The sequence below is a fragment of the Vanellus vanellus genome, assembly GCF_965231255.1.
Source record: "Vanellus vanellus genome assembly, chromosome: Z".
In the NCBI taxonomy this organism is placed as follows: domain Eukaryota; kingdom Metazoa; phylum Chordata; class Aves; order Charadriiformes; family Charadriidae; genus Vanellus; species Vanellus vanellus.
This window is the reverse complement of record NC_138908.1, coordinates 51,001,914-51,028,078: the sequence shown is the minus strand read 5'-3', so window position 1 is coordinate 51,028,078 and position 26,165 is coordinate 51,001,914. Positions and strand designations below refer to the sequence as shown.

Genomic DNA, 26,165 nt, shown 5'->3' with positions numbered 1-26,165 from the left:
ATAGGATTTAGCAGGGAGATAAGGATGTCAAGATTCTGTTGGAATGACTGCTCGAAAGACCAAGTACCAACGTTACTTGGTTTGGTTACTGAACTAAAAATCTACCAGTGGCTGACCCCTTATGAGGCACTCAATTGGAAAGATTTTTGCACCTTTTCTTTCACTGTATTATAAGTCTATTTCTCTTTCAATAGTCAAATGATTTTTTTTTCTTTTTTGCATTTTGCATATATCTCCTTTGTACCACTTATTTGACTTCCAGAGGAATTTGACAACTGACATTACTTAGGTAGATGTGAGATGTTGGTACATGTGTTATAAACCTTTTTTAACCTGGAAATGAGGGTATTTTTCAGTTTTGGAGATGTGTAGGTAAAACCAAATGTTCATAAAGCACTTTGTGTTGGAGATCATACAGAATTCTAAAATACTATGTTATTAGCGAGTAAAGATTAATGTTCCATTCTATTCTGTCCATGTCCACTTCTGCCCCTCTTTATTGCTGTGGCAATGCTGCTGCCTTTTTTTTTTTTTTTTTTTATGTAAACAGCACTGTTACTAACTTTGAAAGACTGCATAATAGAAGAATAACATTTGGAATATTTTCTAGTACATCAGTCTGTCTAGTATCTTTTTAGAGCAAGTTTGCTGCTGTATTCCTTATGATAGACCAAAGCTTTATTTACTGCCCAAAATTACTAAAGACCCTTTATTCATTCTGCATCTTCCTTAATGCCTTTTTTTTTTTGGGATGTTTTCAACTATCTCTGTGAAAGTAACATTGAAAGCTGGTTAGGGACAGTAGCCTTTTTAGGGCAAAGATTTGAGACTGTTTTATTTTTATAGCAAAATTCTTTTTCCTTCCATTTTTGGAACAGTACCACTTACATTGTTTATCGGCATGCCATTATGGTGGGGAAAAAATGGGCAAAGGCATCCATAAGCATGCATTTTTTCTTTAACTCCTGGAAATTTGGCTTTCTTCCTAAGATAGTTCTATGTCAATGCCAATTGAGCAAATAATAATTGAACAAACATTTCACTGATGCAAAGTGCAAAACAAGCAGTGACAGTGTCAGCTCAGGTGGTAATAACTGATTAAGTCTTGTGGCCACAGGGTTTGTTGTACTCCCTGTTACAGCAATTCTCCCCCACCTTCTGCCTTCCAGAAAGAGGTGTAGGAGTTCTCAGGATTTACTCCCTACTCTGTCTCTCTTTACGTCCAACTGCTTAAACAAGGTCTGGCATTGTACCCGTTGTCCTTCTAACAAAGATGAGCATCCCTTTAGGCCAATTTACCTCATTGCTTAATCAACCACATAGTTTTCAAACTGTGAACTAAATTCCCAGTCTTCCTAGTCCCTGCTAGCCTGTGGTTGAAGCTGGAACTGAGTTGCCATAGACATGCTACAGTGTACCATATGACCATAAAGATACCAGACTGGTCTTCCAGCATTTTGCAGTAACAAGTTCATGTTGTATGCCAAACTGCCTTTATTTGTATCAGTAGCAATATGGCAGGTTTATGGTGGCATAGGCTTTGCATAGTAATCACACACATATTAGTGTGCCTAAATTATATTAGCAAGACTGATAAAAAATTCTGACAGGGAAATCAGCTAAGTGACACTTCAACTGAAAAGTCCAAATCAAGTCTTAATGCAGATCCTCCTTACAGACTGGAGAAAACTCTACTAATAACTCAATTTATGCTATTCTGTATCTGAGAAAATGAATTTCTGAGTTATGTCACTCATTTTTTTTAGTTTTGACAAATAGGGACAGTGACAAGACTTCTTTTCAAAATGATTTCTTTTTTTTTAGTTACTGCATTCTGAAAATGAAGCAACTTAGGGCTGCGGAAGCTATTCTTTTTTATATGGTCTATATTTTATATATCTTTCTTTCCCTCCCCTGTGTTTTAGATCAGACGATAAGAAGAGCACCAACTGGAAGCAGTTTCCTAAGAAGCCATGTAAAAGTCTGCTCAGCACCTTAAAGAAGCTGCACCCACAGCTGGCAGCAGGTGAAATATATAAAATAAAAGGGGAAGGGGTAAGAACAGAAACTGCCTAAAACAGGGAAATTAAATATTCAGAGAACACTACTAAATTTTCTGGTACACACCAATAAGTCTTAAATTATAATTAGTATATAAATGTAAGGACTACCTTCTATCATATGTGGTGTGAATTACTTTTTTAGACTTTTCTTTGCTGTGACTTCTTAAAATTTGAGCTTTTTGTTAGCCTTTACCCATGATGAAATTATGGGTAAAGAAACAAAGATTCAGCCAAAACACGTTTGGATCTCAACTTAAAACAATATTCACAGTTCTGATCAAAGGTAATAGAGGAAATGGGGATATGAGTAAAATAATTCTGAATATCTTAGCTCTTGTGCAGATACTGCTGAATATCTCTGATAATGACTTTTCTACAAAAGTAGTCAGGTAGTGAAATTTTGATGAAGTATTTGGTCAAAAGAAAAACTGGCCATCTTCAGCCTAATGACAGGACAAGATGCCCAGCAACAGGACAAGAGGTAACGGGCAGAAACTTGAGTATAGGAAGTTCCACCTAAACATGAGGAGGAACTTCTTTACCTTGAGGGTGGCAGAGCACTGGAACAGGCTGCCCAGGGAGGTGGTGGAGTCTCCATCTCTGGAGACATTCAAAACCCGCCTGGACGCGTTCCTGTGCAACCTGCTCTAAGGTGTCCCTGCTCTGGCAGGGGGGTTGGACTAGATGATCTCCAGAGGTCCCTTCCAACCCTATGATTCTATGACTTGGACAAGTAAGAGCAAAGTTGTAGCTGACCTAACAGTTTTCAGGTATTGCTGCTTTCTGACTGTAGCTAGTCTCTTTAAGGTAAGCTGGTTCAGAGTATGCTAGGTGGTATCGTTATGGAGAAGGAGACAATGATAGCCGTATAGGTATACAAGATATATAAAATTTGTAAATTATGGCAACAGGAAAGTACATTAATTAAGAGGTGGGTGTTCTTGCCTCCTTTTTTTTTTTTTTTTTTTTTTTTTTGCAGATAGCCTTTACTTCATCTGTTAGAAAACCTCAACTTTGGTTTTATCAGCAGGATATGTCATGCAAGCTATGTAATATAGAACTAGTTCCCAATTTTAACTTGAGTAGAACCAGTGGTCTTTTTTAGATAGACAGTTTTTACATTTTGGCAGTATTATAATACATATGTTATATTTATTTTTATATATAAATATTTATATCATGATAACTGACTCTTTTATTATAATAAAAAGCATAGAACTGTAATTTTCAGCAGTACCTGCTACTGTTTTTTTTAAGAGTGCAAGAGTAAACTCTGAAAGTCATCTACTTGTTTCTACCCTTTGGTGTACTACAATGTTAGAATTTTGATTAGAAAAGTAGTTCTAGGCCCTTTCTTTCTACATGTTCAATCTTCAGAACAGGGAAAACATGGGCCTTTGTGTTGGTATATTACTGAAATACTACATTCAGTTTGGTATGTGGTAACATTGACTTGACTGAGATCCTTCTCATTGTTTTGTGTCCCAGAGGGCTGAACAAGTTAGAAAAACACCTAATCAACTCTTGGGGTAACCTGTCTTTTATATGGGCCATATCAATTTGGAAATAATCACAGGATTTCTAGTGTTTGTCACTTCTGAATATGGGCAAGTAGAAAAAAGAAAGATCTGTCTTCAGCTTGTTGCAAAAGTTACCTGTTTGAAGGCACTGGATTTTCATACAGGATTGTGTGTGTTGCTCATTGCTAGTTCACCGGAAAACTCAGGAAGGCTCTGCAGTTGAGATGACTCCTATTGAGGCAGATTTCTCATGGCAGAAGAAGATGATAGAACTCGAGATGGAAATTCAGGAAGCTTTTCTCCGTTTCATGGCATCTATTTTAAAGGGTTACAGAACATTCCTCAAGCCAATCACACAAGCGCCTTCAAACAAAGCAACTGCTGCTGATTCCCTGTTTGATCATCAAGGTGAGGGTGAGGCAAACCAGCTGCTGATAGCATTGGCAGCGTTACAACTTTAGGGTTAAGGAGCTGTTTAACTTTAAAAGGTCGAAGTTCCCTTTGGTTGTACAATTCTTGGCAATATTTAAAATTGCAATTGTATAAAGTTAAACTATTCAAAGTTGATTAGAACACAGATATATACACATAGAACTACAGTTTTGCAGTAGCTCTGGTATTAGAAAAGCTGTCTGTCAGTAGTATGGTGCCCTCTCTGGCATATTCTGTAAGGGCAGCTCTTGTGAATGAAAGAATATTTCAGTTTGTACAGAGTGAAAATGCTGGAAGCCCAATAATGAAGAACAAAGTAATGTTCTTGGTATAAATGGGAAGATAATAAAGAAGGGGGCAAAGGTCAGAAACATAAAAAGACAATAATCATCAAAGGTCATCTTATTTTCCTGATCTTATCACCTTAAGTTCTCAGATGCGTTCATGAGTTGAATGCTAGGTAAAAGGTCACAGTTGTTTCATTTTGTATGTGGTGGTGGTGGTGGTCTGGGGTTGTTGATATTTTTATTTTTTTTTTTTAATTACTGGAAGAGACATTTGAGATTTTTAGTCAAAGGTTTAGAAAGTCTTAAATGTTTTCAGACCCATCACCTCTTAGGTTAACAGTCTTTATTTTATTATTGTTTTAACTGCTAGATACTTCTTTTGTACAAGGTCATCATCTCCTTTTTCTTGCACAAAAAGTCAACAAACACAGTGAGCGGATTACATAGGCATCATTACTTATCAAGGATTGTTAACTACGATCAAAAATAATTATTAAAAAAAAGCTGTTGTTTGATCTTCTGAATGCAAATAATGATAAGTAGTTGTTTTTATTGATAAAGCAAATACTTTATGTATTTTAAATATTTTATGTTGACACTTTATAGGTTAATTTCTTATGGAACTCATAACTGGTATTTAGCTGTGTGTTCCTTTTTATAACCAGGATTTTTAAAAAGCAGAGACCGTGCCTATACAAAGTTCTACACACATCTCACCAAAACGCAGATATTCAGCCGTTTTATTGAAGAGTGCAGTTTTGTGAGTGACAAGGATACTGGCTTGGCATTTTTTGACGACTGCATAGAAAAGGTGAAAAAACATGTAGCAGTACTATTAAATTATGTGCTTCTGTTCATTTTGCGTTCTTGTCCTTGGTTTTAGTTGTAAAGTTAGATACCCTCTGCAGCAAGTGTTCTGAGGGATTGGAATTCTTGGTGGTTATTGCTGAGTCATTGTCTTCCTTCATCTTCTTTCATGGTCATGATTTTCTGTGTTGTTGCGGGAAATTTCCATTAAAGGCCTGTAGGATGTCCAGCTATAAGATAATGTGAGAAATACCAGTAGCTGACACTTTAGCACAATGCTATGCATGTCTTCCCTTTAAATGCTAATCACCTTGCTTCTAATGTGCAATTATCTACCAGGAGTCATCTGCGTTGTTGCTCTTTTTCACACAATTTAAACTTAAAACACAAAAATATGCCTAGTGCTCCACTTTTGGTTAAAATTAGTTTATGTAAATACGATTGCATTTCATTAACTGTATTTTAGATGAGAAAGATTGCTGTAGCCATTCTTGGGTTTTGAAACAAAGTCTCTTCAGCATGGTTCTGATCTAGATGGGCTATTGAGTTTATAGCTTCATCTGTAAAATGCCAAGTTCACAACATAAAAATCAGGAGCTCGAGAATTATATGTATTTTTTTAAGATGTATATGTATATGATGCTGGCCGAACCTTCATTTTTGTACGAAGGTCTTACAGAATGATTCTGATCAAATTAACACTCGTAAACAGACCACAAAATAAATGTTTAAAAGTTTCTTTGCCTTTATTTTTCTTTCTGCTGAGTATGGCGTATACTTTGTTTAATATTGTTAGTAATTTGATATTATTGCGGGTTGTAAATGTGTTGCATACTTAAATTGTCATATTGAAAATACCTGCAAAACAGCAGTTTCTTTCAATTAAACTAAATGAAACCACTTTCCTTTGATAGATTTAGGATTTTGTATTTAGTAGGTAATGTCAAGAGATTGAAAGCATGCTGATTATTGCATTTTCTTTCAGCAAAGGAATTATTTGGAAGAGCTTAATGACTTCTACAATAATATGAAAGTTTAGTGTTTCTTATTTAATGTTTCAGTAAATGGCACATCTTTAATGGAATTATTTAGGATTTTTTTTTTTATTTGAGAAGACACGCTAATTTTTTTTCCTCTTTTCCCAGCTTTTTCCAGATAAAGGAACAGAGAAAGGAGAGAAGGTATTTTGTCTTTCAAAATGTTTAAGGATATCTAATTGTGAAATAAAAATGGAAAGACAAGGCTGTGGACTTGATATTTGAGTAATTAGAACAAATATAATTTATATATTATATATAATCAAATACAGTATATATTAAATATATTTTTATATATAGTAACATAATTAATGTTAAAAGGACATTTTATTCCAAAGCCAAACTCTGTACTTAGAGTACAAACTCTTGTTTTCAGGTTGATGTAGATTCTGTTGAAGATGCACGTTTGATTGAGCTTGATGAATCACAAAAAAGTGAACATACAGTGTTCATAATGCCCCCAGAACCTCCCACTGATGATGGACAGGACCGAGTGCCAAAATACAGGTACAAGTTAAATAGCCACATGTAGTGAAACTAGAATGCTTATGCTGTTAAGCGGGGCAGATGTTCTGTCTTGGTGCAGGACTTGCCTTGATATAATGTTCAGAAGAATCTTTAAAAAGGTACGAACAGCCCAGTTTCTGGTAAGTTTCTGAACCTGTAGAAGTCAATGTTTTGTGTGTGGGTATGTATGTTTGAGGACATGTGGATTTTAGTTTTAATTTTTCAGTAACTACTTGCCAACTTTATAGTAATACTTTTCTACCTGTATTCACTGTCTTCCTGTTTGAGCCATATATGTGTATTTTCTAGCAACTGCGGTGCACTTTGTTTCACAGTGGAAATGGCAGGGGGTGGGTCTGCCCAGTATTATTGGTCTGTGGCTGATGAACCAAAAGAGCAAAACAGCCACTCCACTTTTCAGACTTCTTTCATTCAGTGTTTTTCAGCCCTGTGCAGGAAATGTGGAGTTTCAGACACTCTGGCTATGATTGATTTTTTTTCTTCCTGTCTCTCTTGGAGGTCACAAAGGTTCTGTTTCCAACTGTTGTCCTTGTTAATCATAATCTCTGCTTTCATGACCTTCATGATATGGATGGCAGTCTGGTTCTTGTTTCCATTGTCTGTGGAGAATTATTGTCCAAGGAATCTTCTTGTGGTGTCTTTGTGACTAAGAGTAGAAGGATCTTGCTCTCTGCTTTCCTTTTTTTCCCCAATTCTTTATTCTCCTGTTTGTCAGTTTTTGCATGCAAGTTGTCTTTGTATGGCTTTCCTGCTATCAGCAGGTATGTGAAAAGCTTTTCTTTTCTGTTTTTTTGTTTTTGTTTTTGTTTTTTTTTAAAATCATCTATATAGCTATAAAAACTTCCCACGACTAGATTTCAAGCTCTTTGACAGGCCACAGGAGCTCAAGCTCTCCTTCAGCAGACACCCAGGTGGAAGCAGCATTTCAAATAGTCCAGCACTCATGGCAAAGAGGACAAAACAGGTCAGATGAGTCACTGTAATTACTGTGTGAACACTGAAATATACGAAGTTTTTTGGTAAAATTGCCACTGTCTATTTATACTGTGTTAATGTTGTTAGAGGTTAGGTCTTTGTAACTATTGAGAGTCAACACTTGCAAAAGAAAGAAAAAGAAGGCAACAAACAAACAAATTAGCATCTGAGATTAGTTTGTTTTCAAAGCCATTTTTAAGCTTTAGACTGTAATACAAAACAAAAAGAAATTAAAATTAATGTTGAATGGGGGTCAAAAAAAAGAAGAGTATTCTGATGCTAGTTTTCGCTTTCAGAGAGCCTTAATAAGAGAGCAGTAAGAAGGGAGCTTCAGTTGAATGTCTGTTGTTATTAAATGCTCACTTTTAAGAAACCACTTATCTGAGTTAGTAATGGCTTCTAGATTGAGGATGTTACATCTTTTGTCTGTTTTTTTGTTTTGTTTCACCCTTACAGGAGATAAAAACAGCCCACAAATTAGCCAAGAAGTACTACGTAAGCCCCCCACAGTGGGCTAAGTGTCTCTTCAGTCATAGTTACAGCCTGTGGTTTATTTGTCTGCCAGCCTACATCAGAGTTGCACATCCCAAGGTCAAAGCACTGCAGCAGGCATACGATGTTTTAATTAAAATGAGGAAAACTGATGTGGAACCACTAGATGAGGCAAGTGTGAATAAAAAAACATTACTGTAAACATGGAATAGAAGACAAGGTGCAAATATAGCGTGTTTCACCACCAGGTTAAGCATACTGGCCTGTTTTAAAACCACCTTGAAATGATCTCAAAGATGTCTGCTTAAGTAGGCCACCTGGAAATTAATTTCCTTTTTCATCACCAGCCTAGTGTCAGCTGGGCCAAGTACTCCAACTTAGTGTTGCTAGTCTTTTCCCACACTTCTTCAAGAAAGATGTTCTTAATATCCCTGTTTTTTAAATGCACTTTGAATTAAAGTTTTGCAGCCTTATGGAACTGAAAGGATAGTGGGTTTGAGTACAGCATACCATTCTTGCAGTAGTATCCACAGGCACACAGCAGCAAGTTATCCTGCTTTTTGCGTGGGTGTTTCCTTCCCTCCTTTATTTCGCAAACAGAAGAGCTGAGTGGAAAAAAATTCAGCATTCTCAACAATGTGACTGCTGATGTTATTTCAGCTCGTGTGATTTCCTGTTTAATTTTTGCTCCATCTTCTGGCTGTTGAGTGTTATATACTGAGTAGCTGCTCTTACATGGATTTCCCCTTTATGTGTGCAAAAGTTGGAAATCAGGGAAGAGCTTAAGCTTTTTCAAAATGCTCATCCTCAGTCCATTTATGCATTTCTTTATCTTGTCAGGTCTGCTACAGAGTTGTAATGCAGCTCTGTGGACTGTGGGGTCAGCCTGTTCAGGCTGTGAGAGTCCTTTTTGAAATGAAAAATGCTGGAATACAGCCAAATGCCATCACCTATGGCTACTACAATAAGGTAAGAGAAGTCTTGATTGGCATCTCTCTTGTTGTTGTCACTCCGCTTGTCCTGTAGCATGTTTTAAAGATTGTTTCATACAGCTCTTCACTTGGATTTGCTGATTCTGTTGGGCAAACAATCGTTTTGGACATGCCTACATTTCACTGGATCTACACTTTGGCTAACGAAAAAAATTTTGAAATGTACATTTGTGGTGTTTCCATTTCCAAGTTTTGAAACTTGTCTAGTGCTTCCATGTCAAAACCACCTGTTCCTGGTGTATCTTTTAAGTAGCAGGATCCAAGATGGATGAAGGCTGGAATTAGGCTAGTTGAAGGAAGTAGCCTCCTTCTCTTTTCCTTGCTTCCAAGTTCCTGTAATAGGCTGATGAAAACTTCTTTCCCAGTGACAGGACGAGGGGCAATGGGCACAAGCTAAAACATAGGAAGTTCCGTTCAAATACACGGAAAAACTTCTTTACGGTGAGGGTGACAGAGCACTGGCACAGGCTGCCCAGGGAGGTTGTGGAGTCCCCTTCTCTGGAGATTTTCAAGACCCGCCTGGATGCAGGTCCTGAGTAATGTGCTCTAGGCAATCCTGCTTTAGCAGGGGAGTTGGACTAGATGATCTCTAGAGGTCCCTTCCAACTCTGAAAACTCCATGATTCCGTGATTCTTAGTAAAGTAAACTATGTAAGGTAATAGGAAAAGAGGTGCTACTGTGGTCTTTTATTGCTACCAAAGTACCTAAATAAGAACAAACCCCACCTTGTTTACTTAAAGAAATCTCTATCAGTTGTTTGCTGTTACTCAGCTGTTGTCTGCAGAGCTGTGGGGTAAAAGGGAACAGCTCATAAAAGGAAATGGATCATCAAAACTCAAATATTTGTCCTTCTTCACATGATTGACAGAAAATGCCTTTTCTGAGTATGGAAAGAAAAGCTTCTCACTGTACTGTGTTTTGTAGTGTAACTTTTTTACCAGTTATTGCGATGTCTCTTTCTGTAGGCAGTTTTAGAGTCTCCTTGGCCTAGCAGTAGCCGCAGTGGCATATTCCTGTGGACAAAGGTACGAAATGTAGTTCGTGGCACAGCACAATTTAGGCAGTGCTTAAAGAAATCAACGCAGAGCCCACGAGTACCTGTGATATCAGGTAATAAGTCAGTTGAAATGGCTTTATTTCTGCTGAACAAGAGCATGACATGCTTTCTGAGGGATTGCAGCTAACATTGTGGCTTTTGCAAGTGGAAAATCTTTCCTTAAGTGTATAAAAATTGGTAATTGCCAACTTGATGCTTGAAACAGTGTCAGAACGTCTTACACACACGGAAGAATTAATTATCTAAATTCTATTGCTAGAATTTCATATTCTCATTTTATATATTCAAGCAAAATTATTTACTGTTGTCTGAAGAGGTTAGATTTGTTTAAAAACCTGAAAAGTTAAATCCTCTCTTACTAACCAGCTCTCGTTCATGTCTTTAGCTCTGCGGAGTACCACGGGTGGAAGTGATGGGGACATGGTGAGCCATGGTAGCGTGGATAGTTCTAATGATGCTAACAGTGGGGAGCACACTCTCTTCGTCAGTGACTTAGTCAGGCTTGATTCCATTGATAATCACTCTAGCACAGGTACTAGATTCTGCTGGGTTTCACTACTAACAGTCCCTCAAAAGGCTAAATTTTCTAGTCTCCTTTTGATTTGCCCTCCTCAACCACCACCTTCCCCTCTTGAGGCTGTAGAGAGTGAAGCACAAAGTTAAACTATGTAAAGAAAAAGAAATACGCTGTTGTTAAATGTTACTCCTTTACTGCAGATCATGCTTCTTTAGTTTAGAGTAAACTGTAGCAAAAGTACTGTTATGTTAAAATAAATTTCTTGCTGTGATCTCATGAACCTTGCCTTTTGTCCTAGTCTTCAGGAAAGATATGAAGCCTCTGACATATGAGTCTGTTCAATTTTGCATATTGTCATTTGTTCATAGAAATGATAGTCTGTGTGAGTAAAATCTTTCTCTGCATGAAAGGAAAGGAGTGAAAGTTGCTGAGGTGATTAGAAGCTAACACTAAAACGTTGCTCCTTGATGGTAATCCAGAAAGGCCTAATTAGTATTCCTGGAATTAGTATGTTATGGTTGTTTATAGTAAACTATGCTTTTAAAGGCCATATTCAAGCTTCTTAATAGTAGTTGCTAAACTTGGAAATAAATATAGAAATTACCAGAACTGTTTCATACAGTCTCTGTCAGACACCCTGGAAATGGAAAGACAGGTGATAAGCTGGAGAAAAACTCTGCCTTAAACATGGTGTGCGCTACTCCACACAAACTGGAGTAAAATGAGTGCACAGGAAGTTAATCACTTGAGATGGCAAGACGAAATTCATGGTTCTTCCTATCTGCTTTAATACTGATTACATCCTACCTGTGCACAGTCTCAACTAAACTTCCTTTCTGTGTGTACTTCAAAACTTAATGTAGAAATGGTTCTTGCGCACTCTTCATGTTTTTAATATCTTGAGCCCTTCTGTAAAGAGAACTTTGAGTCTGATTCCATTGCTTCATCTGATATGCTTGCCTAGGTTACTGAACTTCCCTTCTCTCTGCTCTTTGTTGCTCTGCTTTTTGCTCTTTGCTGTCTCTTGGGTGCTGCGTTTGTCCTTGGCTCTCACGGTGTGGGGTGCAGACTTATATGGTGTGAAGCCTTAGATGCACGTGTGCATTATTTCTACCCTTGAATGTTACTACTTCAGGTAATTCACCTATTTATTGGTAGGGTGTTTTCACATCTGTGCAAAGCAGGGATACTAACATTATTGAAATAATGATAGAGAGAAAATAAGAAGCAAAGAATGTCAGAACTTACTTTTCTGTGTAAAATGTTTTTAATATAGTAGCCAAATGTAATAATTGATGGCTTCTCAGACTTTTAAATTAAATTATTTTTTACATCTTTGGTCGTTGTTGGTAAAATAAACAGCAGTAATATGTATTGTAGATAAATTATGTCTGTCACTCAAGTTTTATGGAGCTTCCATAGTAAGTAACTCAGTAACTTATTTACACTTTGATCCTTTTAAATATTGCCATGTATTCCAATAGGTACTCTAAGGCATATAAATAAGGCTGTTTAATGTGGTGCTGTGGGATATGACCCATATAGTGTTTTTGCATATGCAGCAGCACTTCAGATAAAAATAACAGAGTGTACTTCTGGATTGTTTCCTATGGCAGACTTTTTGGACAACTATAAACTATTTTTTACTTTAAACAATAAGTTACAACTGTCAAGTTTAACTGGTATTGTGGCAGAACAGACTTCTTAAAGTCTTTAGATTTTTACTTTTTTTCTATTACTTTTTTTTGTACTTTGCACTATAGCAGAAAGGTGTAGCACAGTTTATGGTACAGTTCTTTTCAGGGATGTATTCATTGTTAGAAGCTTGCTCAATTACTGTTGTGCATGTCTGAGTTTCTTTTGAGAATTTAGCTTGCCCAGCAATTAAAGATTTCGTGCTAATGAGAAGGGAAAAGAATGAAAGGAGATACAGTGTGTTAAAAGTAGTTAGTCGCTATAGTGTTCCTGGGAGAACAACTTGTATTTCATATAATAATTAGAAAAGTAAATTTGGATTGTATAGCCTAATTATCTCTGCTGTCACTGTCACCAAGTAGATCTGTAGACAGATTAGGCATTTTGGTGATCTTACTATGAACTTTTCTGGCAAAAAAAAATGTGAAACAAATTAATTTCAGTTCTTTTATTTTCTTACTGAAAAACAAATTTAGGACAGAAAAATAAATCTGAGGCATGTGTTTGCATTCATTCAAACAGGTGGTCAGTCAGACCAGGGCTATGGATCCAAGGATGAACTTTTAAGAGATGATGGGGATAGCCTTCATGCAACTGAAACACAAGTAGAGAAAGATATTTCTTCTAAAGCTGAAGACCTAATAGGAGGTTAAGTATGCATGTTTACATTGATGAAGGCTTTTTATAATAAACCTGCTTCATGCATTAGACTACCACAAATCCTTAAAGTATTGAATTAATAATGTTGCCACAGTCAAAATATGACTGTGTAAAGTCTGGTGGACTACTTCCGTGCCCTAGATAATAGCAGTGGAATACATATAGGTAGAAATAGCCTTTTATTGGACTAATTTCATATAGATGGAAAAAAATGGACAGGTGCTGGGGCACGCAGTATTTTGTATTCCATTCCTCTCGTTTATGTGTTTAAAGATTTGACCATTTTTTTAGCTGTACCGGTTGACCTAATAAAATGCCCTACTTTTTCCTACAAACTCTTCCCAGCTGTAGAAAATATGGTCTTCTCCTGTCTTCCAGCCAGATTTTGCCCTTAGTTCTTTTATATTTTGTCTTTCTCATTACTGAATCTGTTTCATATCTGTGTTACTAGATCCTTAATGTGAGTTAGGGCTTCTCAAGCTGTCATTAGACAAATAGCCCTGCATGAAAATCTGAGAACTGCTGTTCCTGCTCTAGGTTGGTTAGTTGAAAAAGTACCAAGGGAAGAAATTGGCAGATGCTCTAACCCTGTGAGCAGTTAAGCACACTCTGTGTAATACTGTCTGCTGTCATCTCTCTGGGTATTATTTCTAGGATAGGCTCAGTACCTAATAGGACTGATCCTTTAGGTTATAATTACATAAGGGAATGGTGTTTATGTTTGTATTTTCCATAACAGTGCAAACGAAATTATTTAGTTAAATTAACTAATGTTCACATTCTTTTTCTTGTAGAGGTTTGTGCTGAGAAATCTGATGAAAAGCAACAGCAGAATATAGAAACTCATAGTCCAACAGACCCACCTGTTTGGGGTAACAGTATTGTGAAAGTTCCATCTGGCATTTTTGATAGCAGTGGAAAGAAAAGCAGTGGTGGTGAGTCACTGGCTGAAACAGAGCTTGCCAAAGTTCTGATCTTGTTGTCCTGTAGTGTTTTGCAATCTTTTTCATGCTTGTTCATGCTTAGAAGAAATGAAATTTCTATTTGAGGTGCAGATATGTTGCACGTTTGCTTTCCACCATTATACTTTTCAGGTGAAGGAACCTGTGGATTCTAAGGATTGAAAATCACTGTTGGGTAGATTGCAATCAAGATTTTCCCTGTTCCGCACTGGATGTGTTTCAGTAATGTACTAGAAAACCAAGAATATTAGGGTCTCTACTCTTGATTTTGTCTCCTAAACCTCGCTGACCTTGGAGAAGTCTCTTTTTATTCCTGTGGTTTACATCGCCAATGTATAACCTGGCAACAATGCGTGTTGTCTTTGTGCCATACAAAATTTATTTACATGTCTGGAGCTTTATGATGAGGAAGACTTACGGATATATAAAAGCCAAATCTTGGGGCTCATTTTTTTTTTCTCCTTTGTGCCTGTCCTTTACTACAGCAATGTAGTGCAGCTTCAGTGTAGCTTGACAACGAAGAATTGAGTCTTAGGCAAGAAGTTGCCCAGAACCTTTCTGGCAATTATAAGAGCTGATGACTAGTTAAGAAGCAGCATTAATGCGAGACTCAAAACATCCTCCAGCAGTGTATGGTACATGGGGTCCTCTGTTGGGATGCTAATATAGTAGAATTCCCATAGTTTTGGAGGTTTTTGCCTAGCTAACACAGCTTCCTAGGCAATAAATATTCCAAATTTCCTCAAGGATATGGGAATATTTATAAGATTAGTTTGTCTTCCATATGCTAAATTTAATTAGCTTTTTCTAAATATAGCTGTGTAGTAAACAAAGTAGTGCTTCTATGTTGTGCAGACACAGACAGTAGTTCGCTTTTTTTTTCAGAACCAGAATGAACTATGGAGTTTGCTGTATAGATCTGTGAATATAGTGCTAGGAGGAAGAAAAAAAATAAAAAAAAGCACAATCTTTACTTATAGTTGTACTTTTCTTTAGTTCATGCATGTAGTACCTACTCTCTGTTGGGTGTTGGCACAGGGAAAGGAGTTAGAAGCCATAAAAGGCTTTGACTTCAAGGGGTCAAAAGAGTAGATGACTTTTGATATGCAGGATGCCTTTGGAGCTGGTAAAATAACTTGTTAATACTAGTGGGTTAATGGACTAATGGATAACTTGAGATTGTGTGCTCCCAGTCTTCTCACTGGTAAGGAGATAAGGAGATTTCATATTATTTCAGGAAACAAGGGTTTTTGGTGGCTATGGGTACCATACTAATGCCTTTTTTCTTCTAGAAACTGGTTCTAGCCCACTGTTCATAACTCAGGATTCTATTGAAGATGTAGTCTTTGGTGATGTTTCTCCTAAGAAAACAAGTGAAAAAGGACAGAAGAGGCAGAAACTGTTTTCAGAGAGAAGCTGCAGTTTCAGCAGTGAAAGCAGAGCAGGAATGCTGCTGAAAAAAGGCAGCTTGGACTTGCATTCTAAAGAAATAGCGATAATGATGGGAGCAGATGCCAAGATCCTAACAGCAGCTTTGTCTGGGTCCAAAAATTCACCCTGTCAGATGAATAAATCCCACAGCTTTGAACGTGGTGTTGACCAGCAGGTTTCTGGCGTAAGTGGCACTTGGAGTTGTATGACTGTGAATGACTGGGAATTGGAGCATAGGTCTTCACCAGTGCTGGAAGAACCTGGGGAAGTGCAGGAGCATCTTGAGAATGGAAGAGATGAAAACATGACCACTGTGGAAGACATGAACCGTGAACAGTCAGCTGAGTCCAAAAACCAGAAACCAGAATACAAAGATGCAACAACTAAAAGGAATAGCTTTTATGGAGTGGTTAAACCTGTTGAAAGGGAAGATGTTGAAGTAGGCTTGGACCCTTTATCTTTGCTGGCTACTGACAGCATGCAACCAAGGCATCCAGAACCTGAGGAAAAGTTGGTGTCACCAGTTGCAGCACGTAATTTGGCAGATGAAATAGAGAGCTACATGAATCTGAAGAACCCATTGGGTAGCAAGTTTCCCAGCATGGAACTTCACAAGCCAGAGGGGGAAGCAGAAGCTTCTGGTACACTTGGTCACTCCCAAGAAAGGCGGTCAAGCCTGCCTTTGGATCCCGTCCTGCCGTCCCCCAAGTCTTACGAAAATCGGAGAAGTCCCTCTGTCTCCAGATCCAAAACATTCACTGGACGGCCAAAGCAACAAACCCATCCACGAGTTTCAAAGGAGCGGTCTTCATCTTTGACAGGACTGGGTCGTTCTTCTCCACATGGCTCGTTAGGATCTGTCGTAACAACTTTATCCAATCTGAAGTTAGACAATATACTGTCTGGACCAAAAATGGATGTTCTGAAATCAGGCATGAAGCAGGCTGCCAATGTGGCCAGTAAAATGTGGGGAGTTGTAACTTCAGCATATAGTTACTCAGATGATGAGGCAAGTGTTTTTCAATATGAAAAAATTGAGGAGACAAAGTTGGAGGGGTAACTTCTGTGTTCAGAAGATTGCTTTACGAGACGGTGTTTTTTATTCAGTATTGACTTCTGTTAGCTAACAAAAACTATATTTTAGGTATGGTGGAGTTTTCCTCTGTCATTAAAAAAAAAACAAACAACAAACACTTTCTGGACAAAAGCAAATTAAATGGTCCTGATGCAGTAAACTTAAATTTTTACTTTTTGTTCTCAACATTCCTCCCCCATTTATTTAGCTATTTATCTTTTTATTTATTTTTAAAGAAACTGCACCAAGAAACCCTAGTAAGAATAAAATTATGTCGTCTTAAATGACGTCATACTGCCTGTCTTTTTAAAAAAAAAAAGCTAAGAGGAGGTTGTGAAAACAAATCACAAACCTAAGAAGTCAGGTTGGTGAGGATTAAAGTTGAAAGTAGTAAAGGACAGGCTGAGATCTAGTAAATTCACTCGTCAGGAATTTGGAAACTAAAATGTTATGGTTCTTGTGTGAACACACTTGATTAACAGAATCTTTTTCAGAGTAAAACATTTCAGAGTCTAATGACACAAATGAAAGAGGGGATGGAGGGATGAATGTTACAACTTCCTCTTTTCCATAGATGTCCTCTTATTGTGCCTCCAAACATATTTTTTTCCTCTTAGAAAGGCCTCTGCTTGATTCAGTTAATGCTTCGATCTGCTGTTTGGCTGTGAGGATCTTTTGTCCCCCCTCTTCAGGCTGTTAAGAGCTTCTTGTTTCCTTTTTCAAATTCTCCCTCCTTTTCCCCCAGCCTCTATAAAAGGTGGGAAAGGAGAAGGTAGCTGTCTGGCTTTATTTCTGCATGAAACAAATTTAACTTATGTTACTAATAGGGTCCTTTCTATTAATAAAACAAAAACCAAAACAACACTTTTTTTTTTTTTTTATAACCAGATTTTGCCTGTGACAATGAAAACTCACTGGTTTGCTTTCTTTTCTGAGTGTTTTTCCTATGACCTAGGTTTTCCTGTATGCCTTTCTATTATATTGGCCTATTCTGTAGAATTCTGCTTAATGGCACATCATAATTCCCTTAACATGACTTATTTTAATTTCCTTCAAGGATCTTTTCATTCTCTCCTTTTATTTCTTCAACTTCTTTTTTTAATATCCTAATTATTATACTTCATCACAGCCTATGTCTTAGTGACTGTGTTATTACTGCGTTGTGCCATCTGGTATGTTTCATTTCTGAAAATACAAATTTATCTTAGACCTTTTTTCTGATAATCCCTTCATTTTGTGTCATGTCTGCCAAATCACAATTTTTGCATCATTTTTCCTGTTTCATCTGTAATGAAGGAGTTTATATCCCTGTCACTTTGTCACTCAGTTTGATCCTTAGCTAAGTATTTTCACTGCTGAGGCCTTTCAGTCTTCCAATATCCTTCTGGTTTGTCCAATATCTGCTCTTTTTGGGGTTCCGTAGATTTATCTTATATCAAATAAATTTTTTACATCAGGATTTTGTCTTAATCTGCTACTTTAATTATTTACTTATTAGTATAAAGATGGAAGTCAAATAATGGATCTGGAAGTACTCTGAAATGCTAATTTTCTTCTTCTTGTGTTAAAGGAGGAAAACAATCGACCAGACTTTAACTTCCCTGCTGGTTTTGAAGATAGTATTTTAGGAGATAATCTGTCATCAAGAACTGGAGACCCAGGGCTGATTACGAATGAGCTTGCACAAAGCACTACTAGTCTCGGCAGTAGCAGTAGCAGTGGAGATGCAGGAAGACAGCATTACAGTGCAGGTGAGATTTTTTGGTTGTTGATTCCCCTTCATAACTTGTTTATAATACAATAAACAGGGAAAACTATTACGCGTGAAATCATTCGTAATAGTGGAAGATATGGTAATCTGAAATTATTTTAAGCCCCTAAAGTAAGTGCAAGAAAATTTGTACTTCCATTCAATACTCTTCTCTTGCAGTGGCAAATAGCTAATGCTTCTCTCTGTTGAATGTATAAAAAGTTGATAGAAAATACAGGGATTTAACTGTAAAAATACTTCCACTGTGTATGTGATTAGGAAGATTCCTAACTAGTTATAGCCAGGAGCACCTGCTTATTCATGTATCACAGTATCACAGTATCACAGTATGCTAGGGATTGGAAGGGACCTCAAAAGATCATCTAGTCCAATCCCCCTGTCGGAGCAGGAACACCTAGACGAGGTTGCACAGGAAGGTGTCCAGGCGAGTTTTGAATGTCTCCAGAGAAGGAGACTCCACAACCTCCCTGGGCAGCCTGTTCCAGTGCTCTGTCACCCTCACTGAGAAGAAGTTTCTTCTCAAATTTAAGTGGAACCTCTTGTGTTCCAGCTTGAATCCATTACCCCTTGTCCTATCACTGGTCGCCACTGAGAAGAGCCTGGCTCCATCCTCATGACATTCCCCCTTTATATATTTATAAACGCTAATAAGATCACCCCTCAGTCTCCTCCAAACTAAAGAGACCCAGCTCCCTCAGTCTTTCCTCATAAGGGAGATGCTCCACTCCCTTAATCATCTTAGTTGCCCTACGCTGGACTCTCTCCAGCAGCTCTCTGTCCTTCTTGAACTGAGGGGCCCAGAACTGGACACAATATTCCAGATGCGGTCTCACCAGGGCAGAGTAGAGGGGAAGGAGGACCTCTCTCGATCTGCTAACCACCCCCCTTCTAATACAGCCCAGGATGCCATTGGCCTTCTTGGCCACAAGGGCACAGTGCTGGCTCATGGTCATCCTGCTGTCCACCAGGACCCCCAGGTCCCTTTCCTCTACACTGCTCTCTAACAGGTAGCTCCCCATCCTATACTGGAACCTGGGGTTGTTTCTGCCCAGATGTAGGACCCTACACTTTCCCTTGTTGTATTTCATTAAGTTATTCCCTGCCCAAATCTCCAGCCTGTCCAAGTCTCTCTGGACGGCAGCACAGCCCTCTGGCGTGTCAGCCACTCCTCCTAGCTTAGTGTCATCAGCAAACTTGCTGATAGTACACTCAATTCTCTCATCTAAATCATTAATGAATATATTGAATAATATGGGCCCCAGTACCGACCCTTGAGGCACTCCGCTGGTTACCGGCCTCCAACTGGACTCTGCCCCATTGACTACGACTCTCTGGCTTCTCTCCTTCAGCCAGTTCGCAGTCCACCTAATTATCCGGTCATCCAGTCCACACTTCCTCAGTTTAGCCATGAGGATGCTGTGGGAGACCGTGTCAAATGCTTTACTGAAGTCAAGGTAGACCACATCCACCGCTCTGCCATCATCCATCCATCTCGTTATTTCCTCATAAAAGGCTATGAGGTTGGTCAAGCATGACTTCCCCTTGGAAAAGCCATGCTGACTGCCCCTAATAACCCTCTTATCCTTGATATGCCTTGAGAGGGCACCAAGGATAAGCTGCTCCATCAGTTTCCCAGGGATGGAGGTGAGGCTGACCGGTCTATAGTTACCCGGGTCCTCCTTCTTGCCCTTTTTGAAGACTGGAGTGACATTTGCTTTCCTCCAGTCCTCAGGCACCTCGCCCGTTTCCCAAGACTTGGTAAAGATGGTGGAGAGTGGTCCAGCAATGACTTCAGACAGCTCCTTCAGCACCCGCGGGTGCATCCCATCTGGACCCATGGATTTATGGATGTCCAGGTTGCTTTACTGGTCTCTGACCCAGTCCTCATCAACTAAGGCAAACCCATCCATTGACTTGACTTCATCTTCATCTGGGGTCTCAGCAGAACAGGACTCCTCAGGACAGCCCCCGACAGAGTAGACAGAGACAAAGAAGGCATTCAATAGTTCTGCCTTCTCTGTATCTTCTGTCACCAGGGCACCCACCCCATTCAGTAGTGGGCCTACATTGCCTCTGGTGTTAGTTTTATCTGCCATGTATTTGAAAAAGCTCTTCCTGTTGTCTTTGACCCCTCTTGCCAGGTTTAACTCTAAGGAGGCCTTAGCTTTCCTAGTTGCCTCTCTACATCCCCTGACAGCAGCCCTGTACTCCTCCCAAGTGGTCAGCCCCTTCTTCCATGATCTATAAACTCTCTTCTTCCACTTGAGCTTGCCAAGCAGTTCCCTGTTTAGCCACACAGGTCTCCTGGCTCCCTTCCTTGACTTCCTACGTGTCGGGATGCTCTGATCTTGAGCTTGGTAGAAGCAGTCCCTGTAAAGCCATAATACCCTGGAGGTTCTTGAAATATTAATACAGAAAAGCAGAGCAGTGTTCAAGAACTGCAGATAGTTGCCTAACTAACAGAGGCAGATCTTTTGAGGGGAGAAAAACCCAACAAACAAACAAAACCAACCCCACACCCCCAAGCCCACAAAAACCCCAAACCAACACACACAAAAAAAGCATCAGCTTTACTCTGGAGTAGGAGGTATTGGATGCATACTTGATTTGAAGTTGTGAAAGTAAATAATCTATGAATATATGCCCATTGCTAAATTGTCCTTTTCTCCACCCCCCTGTTGTCCTCCCCGTTCTAAAACTGGATTAAGTAAGTCTAATAGTTTTCAGTTCAGGTTTCATTCAATTAGATTTGATTCTTATTTTGAGAAAAAGATGGGTTACTGAACCAGCTGGGGGTTTGGTTTAGCTCTCTTTGCAGTACTTTAATGATGTGAATATTGTAAAGCCACCTGCATCAAGAGATGAAGAACTGTCTTGCAGACTGGACATAGGCTGACCCTGTCTAGCAAAATCTTGATATCTTCTCGTTCCAGTTAGTTAGGAGGGTTATAAGAACTAACCATAAAGAGTGGCATCCATCAACAGGATATGTAAAATTTGTTCAGAAACAAACTTTAGCTGAAGAAGCAGAGGAGCCGCCTTTATGACAAGGGGACTCTGGTAGTGATGTTTTGAATAAGAAAGTTTGACTTGGCTTGTCAGAGGAAGTAATAACTGATAGTTTTGCTTCCTAAAACTGATTCCAACCATTTCCTTCTGGTAAATATTTTCCAACTCCTTTTCCCTTTCTCCTGAGCAAAGCTTATAACCCTAAAACCCAGCCTTACCTAGCCAAAGAAAGATTATTTGTTTTACAGCAATGTTAGCCAGGGAAAACTTAAGTGTAGTAATGGCATATTTGGTATCGTGTGTCTTGCCTGGTACTATCCTTCTGTTTGTGGATGTTTCATTCAAGAAATCTTGAGTAACTTTTTAGAATATGTAAATTGACCAATCTTACTGCTTTTCACCATTCTTTATTCTTTCTTTGTGTTTTCAGATTTTATTCACTGATGCCTTTATTTTACCAGTCTGATATATTGTTAGAGAAAAATAACTTTGAAACGTTAATCACAAAATTGATATTTATCTATATTGTAATTATAATATGAGTGAAGTTACAGAGCTACAGAAGATCTTTAGTGATCTTCTGGTATAATTTTCTGTCGTGGTTGAAAACAAATTATTTTCTTTGGGAATGGATGAGTTACTCTTTCCTTGAATATAAGAACCAAACAACTCTTTCTGTACAGGTGAAGTTTCATTCCCAAGAAGTATGAAAGTTCTAGATTCTGAGAAGTCAGAGCACAGCTCTTCACATAATACTAGTTTATCCAGCATTTTCCAGAACTATGCAATGGAGGTAAGATTAATAAACTCATAGATGAAAGGTACAATTATTCAATATTACAGTATGCATTAATCACCTGTTTAGTTGGATTGTGGTTGGATTTTACAAACATTTTTTCCATGTTTCTACTGCAAAGATGCTTGATAGTTTTAGTTGAGAATGTGACAGTAGCTTTAAAAAAGAAAAGTGTGTTAAATGCTTTTATGTATCTGTCATACAGAGAGAGAAGAGACAATTGAGGGAAGGATCAAAACTTGAAATGAGACAAATTCCTTTCAAGCTCTTTTTTTATTTGTTTTTTTTTTTCTTTTTCTTTTTCCCCTTTATGAAAACTATGTGTTGTTACTGAATAATTGTGGTGGGTTGACCACAGTCAGCAGCCACCCCAAGTGACAACTACCTTGGAAAAACTGCTGCCCACACTGCCAGTTTTATCACTGACCGTGACATTATATAGTGTCTCTTTGGCCAGCTGAGATCAGCTGTCCTGGCTGTGTCACCTCCAGGCCTCTTGTCCACCCCCAACCTCCTTGCTGGGTACAGGACCGAATGAGAAAGAAAAGGATGGTGTGTAAGGCACTGTTCAGCAATAGCTAAAACATTGGTGTGTTATCAACACAGAGTTGGTCACCACTCTAAAGCACAGCACCATAAAGACTGCTATGAAGAAAATTAACTCTATCCCAGCCAAACTCAGTGCAGTAATGATTTACTATGCCTCTCTGTTTCAGTTATCGCCTTCAGATGCTTTTAGACTTCATGTATATATAAGGGGCATAGCATAGTAAAGGAAGAATGTTGTTGTTGGGCAAATATCTGAAATATATCAGATCTAAAATATATTCTATGCTGGGTTGATCTAAAATATATGTTTTGTTTGGTGGTGGTTTTTTGGTTTTGTTTCCTGTGAGAGTGAAACAATGATACAAGAGGAAGGCTAAAAAATAAGGTTTATAGACAATTCTTCAGCTAGTACAGGATTATTTTTTTACCGTCTTTTCCCCAGTTCTCATCTGGTTTAGTGATGAGACTTTTATTAGGTTAAAAACAACTTTCTGTTTTTTCCCCTTGTATTGGGTTTCCACTTGTATTGGGAGCAGGGGGGCTACAGGGGGGGCTTCTGTGAGAAGGTGACAAAAGCTTTCCCTGTGTCTGACAGATGCTGAAGTCTTCACAGGAGTGAGCAATTGCAAATGCTAAATTAGTAGCATTTCAGGGTAATACTTCTTCCAGGTCTCAAAATACCTAACAAAAAAAAAAAAATTAGTATAACTCAGATAACTCTGAGTATGGTGAGTAAGTGATGATGAACTCCTGCCTCCCAAGTGGCATTCTGATACCTGTTAAGTTCCTGTGGATACTAAGCCTGTAAAGCCAATTATAAAAGAATCTCGAAACAAGACTGATAATATTAATTCTTTACTGTTCTAGGTATTGATGTCAAGCTGCTCTCAATGTAGAGCTTGTGGTGCTTTGGTTTATGATGAAGAAATTATGGCTGGATGGACAGCAGATGATTCAAACTTGAACACTACCTGTCCTTTCTGTAAAAGTACCTTCCTACCTTTACTTAATGTTGAATTTAAAGACCTACGTGGCTCTGCAAGGTTAGTGGATTTTATAGATACTCTCTTTTTGCCTTTGCACTTGTGCGTGGTTCTATTTTTTCACAAAAGGATCTTAGTTATATGTCCTAGTATTTTTGTCTAGATGTTCACAAGAAGGTTGCTGCCTGTTTGATGGTCATGATTGTACTGAAGGAAATTATAAGTCACGTAAGCTATTGAGTTTCATTGCAAAACAGCCAAAAAGCAAGGAACTGGTTGCCTTTTTACCACTTCTTTTTTTCATATTTTCTTTATAAGTATAACTCTACAGAAGGTACAGGTCTGTTTTCATTTTGTTTAGCTTTTAAAAGGTAATGGATTATGAACTTTTTAAAACCGTGTGAAGCAGTTTGTTAAATCTGTCTGCAAAGAATTTCTCACAAATTAAATTCACTAACAGCTTTTAGTTACAGATGCTCCAGCTTACTGTTTCTCCAGTAGTTCTCTAGTTTAAGCTTCTCTGCGTACTATTTTTACCTCTTTTAATTGCACTGTGAAGGCTGGAACTTATTTTATGGCCATTTGAAATGGATTCTCACCATGGTGGTTATTGCTGTGAAACAGAGCTTTCGTTAGTGTTCTCTGTGCTGAAACTGAACATCTGTAGAGTGTGTATTTAAAAAACCTTGGCAAAGCGAGACACATTCCTGTTACTTTTTGCCCATAATGGTGTATGGTCTTCTACTGTAATGTCACATTACAGTAACATTTGTTTTCAGTGATGTGTCAGCTATAGATATATTGTTACTGATTGGGAATCATGACAAATTAAGATCACTTGCAATTACTTAGGTCCAGCATAGGATTTCTTATTTCGCAGATCAAATGTCTGTATGTGTTCATTTACTCTGCATATATAAGTTACAGTGGAGAGAGTAGGATGAAGGTTTTGTCCTGTTGTCAGGCTTTTTAATGTTGTGTTTCCTTATTTTTGCTACTTTTTGAAAGCAAATGTAGAAAATATTAACTTTTTAAATGACTTTATGCTCACATCTTAAACTTTGTATTTCTCTCCCCTCCCATTCATGTTCTACCTTAGCTTTTTCCTGAAGCAAAGTACCTCAGGAGATAGTTTACAGAGTGGTACCCTTCCATTAACCACGGATCCTCTGGAGCAGAAACTGTTGTCCAGTCCAGCTGTTGCTGACTTGATCAGTTTTTCAGATCACCCACAGTCCAGCCACACCATAGCTGAAGAAACTGGCTCTGCAGCTGAGCAGAGGTGGGTAAACCAGGGTTGTTAGTTCTGTCAGAAATGTCTCAACACTTCCAGTATTTCTCCTCTGCTTCTAAAGTGAAGGTTGTCTTGTGTACCAAATATAGTGGGGAAGTATAACTGTCACTTACTGGTCATCTGTTTCCTCTCACTCTTTTTGCATGTTTTAAGTGTGCTTTTATCAATTTGAAGTAAGATAATTCCACTAAATGAGTGGGGTTTAGAGGTGCAACTATAGAAATAAATCCTCAGGTCTATCTGCTGTTGACCAATAAGTAGAACTCTGCATTGTTAGAACATACCTTTTAAAGACACAAAGAAATATAAGGATTACTGCTCCTTTCCTTGTGTTTAGAATTTAACAAGAAGGACACTGCATTATGGGGAAAAATAAGTCCATTTGCTGAAACACTCTGTTTGGAGAGAAAGCTCTTGGAGCACTCAGCACTTGTACTGAGCATGTGTTTTATGGCAAATACTGATGTTAAACTGAAACTCAGAAAAACAGTACCACTTTTGAAGCAGTTTGAGGAAAGAAGCATTAAGGAGAAGGTGCCGTGTTAGAAGAGGGAAGAACTAAAATAGTGCTGCTAGAAATTACGACCTTTTTCCTGGAATTTGTTGATATTTTGTTGTAATAGGGTTTTTTTAAATCATTGTTGACTTTGGAACTCTTGTGTATCAGTGCCTGTGAGCTAATAAGCTAATGCCTGTGTCAGACTATTAAAATCTCAATCAAATGGATAGTAGTTAGTCTTAATACCGAAAGGTGGTATTGCTTATGTTAATCTCTTAACTCTGATGTGCTATATTTTCAACTAAAATCAAACAGGAGTGAAGGTCACCTCTAAATTAATCTCTTCCCTCTCTTTGCAGATTATTTGGAAGCAGGCACTTTCTGTTTCACTTGATGTTTTTTCTTCTGTATTGTAGTTGAATTGTTTTTATCCATTGTTTCAGTTATAAGGGGCACAAAATGAATATTCCCAGATCTGCAAGCAGCTTGATTGTATGGGTTAAATTTGACAAGCCTGTAGTAGGAGTTTGGTTAAGTTATCTTGTTGGATGAGTTTGGCACTTACAATTTTATTTTTTCAGTTATTTTGGCATGCAACTTATAAATTGTTTTCTGTAATATTTTTGCTCTGGTTATGGCATTTAGAGAAAGTACACATAAAGAGAAGAGAAAGTTTAAGTGAGCATAGGCAGGACAATATAATCTTTGTGTGTTGACAAAACTGTACATGGCT

General features: G+C 38.2%; 1 protein-coding gene across 1 annotated transcript in view; it reads left to right on the top strand.

Annotated features, from left to right (window-relative positions):
* DENND4C (DENN domain containing 4C) overlaps nucleotides 1–26,165 on the top strand; it is a gene marked incomplete at its 3' end in the record, with an annotated part of 73,498 nt that overhangs the window by 38,979 nt on the left and 8,354 nt on the right. The window contains exons 11-27 of the mRNA XM_082498060.1: nucleotides 1,926–2,026; nucleotides 3,773–3,991; nucleotides 4,968–5,113; nucleotides 6,255–6,290; nucleotides 6,523–6,653; nucleotides 7,506–7,638; nucleotides 8,106–8,312; nucleotides 8,982–9,110; nucleotides 10,100–10,244; nucleotides 10,577–10,723; nucleotides 12,926–13,051; nucleotides 13,858–13,998; nucleotides 15,318–16,465; nucleotides 18,102–18,282; nucleotides 21,995–22,104; nucleotides 23,524–23,699; nucleotides 24,739–24,921. Of these exons, the coding sequence (XP_082354186.1) occupies nucleotides 1,926–2,026; nucleotides 3,773–3,991; nucleotides 4,968–5,113; nucleotides 6,255–6,290; nucleotides 6,523–6,653; nucleotides 7,506–7,638; nucleotides 8,106–8,312; nucleotides 8,982–9,110; nucleotides 10,100–10,244; nucleotides 10,577–10,723; nucleotides 12,926–13,051; nucleotides 13,858–13,998; nucleotides 15,318–16,465; nucleotides 18,102–18,282; nucleotides 21,995–22,104; nucleotides 23,524–23,699; nucleotides 24,739–24,921 (3,459 nt within the window). The remainder of the gene's footprint in view (nucleotides 1–1,925; nucleotides 2,027–3,772; nucleotides 3,992–4,967; nucleotides 5,114–6,254; nucleotides 6,291–6,522; nucleotides 6,654–7,505; nucleotides 7,639–8,105; nucleotides 8,313–8,981; nucleotides 9,111–10,099; nucleotides 10,245–10,576; nucleotides 10,724–12,925; nucleotides 13,052–13,857; nucleotides 13,999–15,317; nucleotides 16,466–18,101; nucleotides 18,283–21,994; nucleotides 22,105–23,523; nucleotides 23,700–24,738; nucleotides 24,922–26,165) is intronic.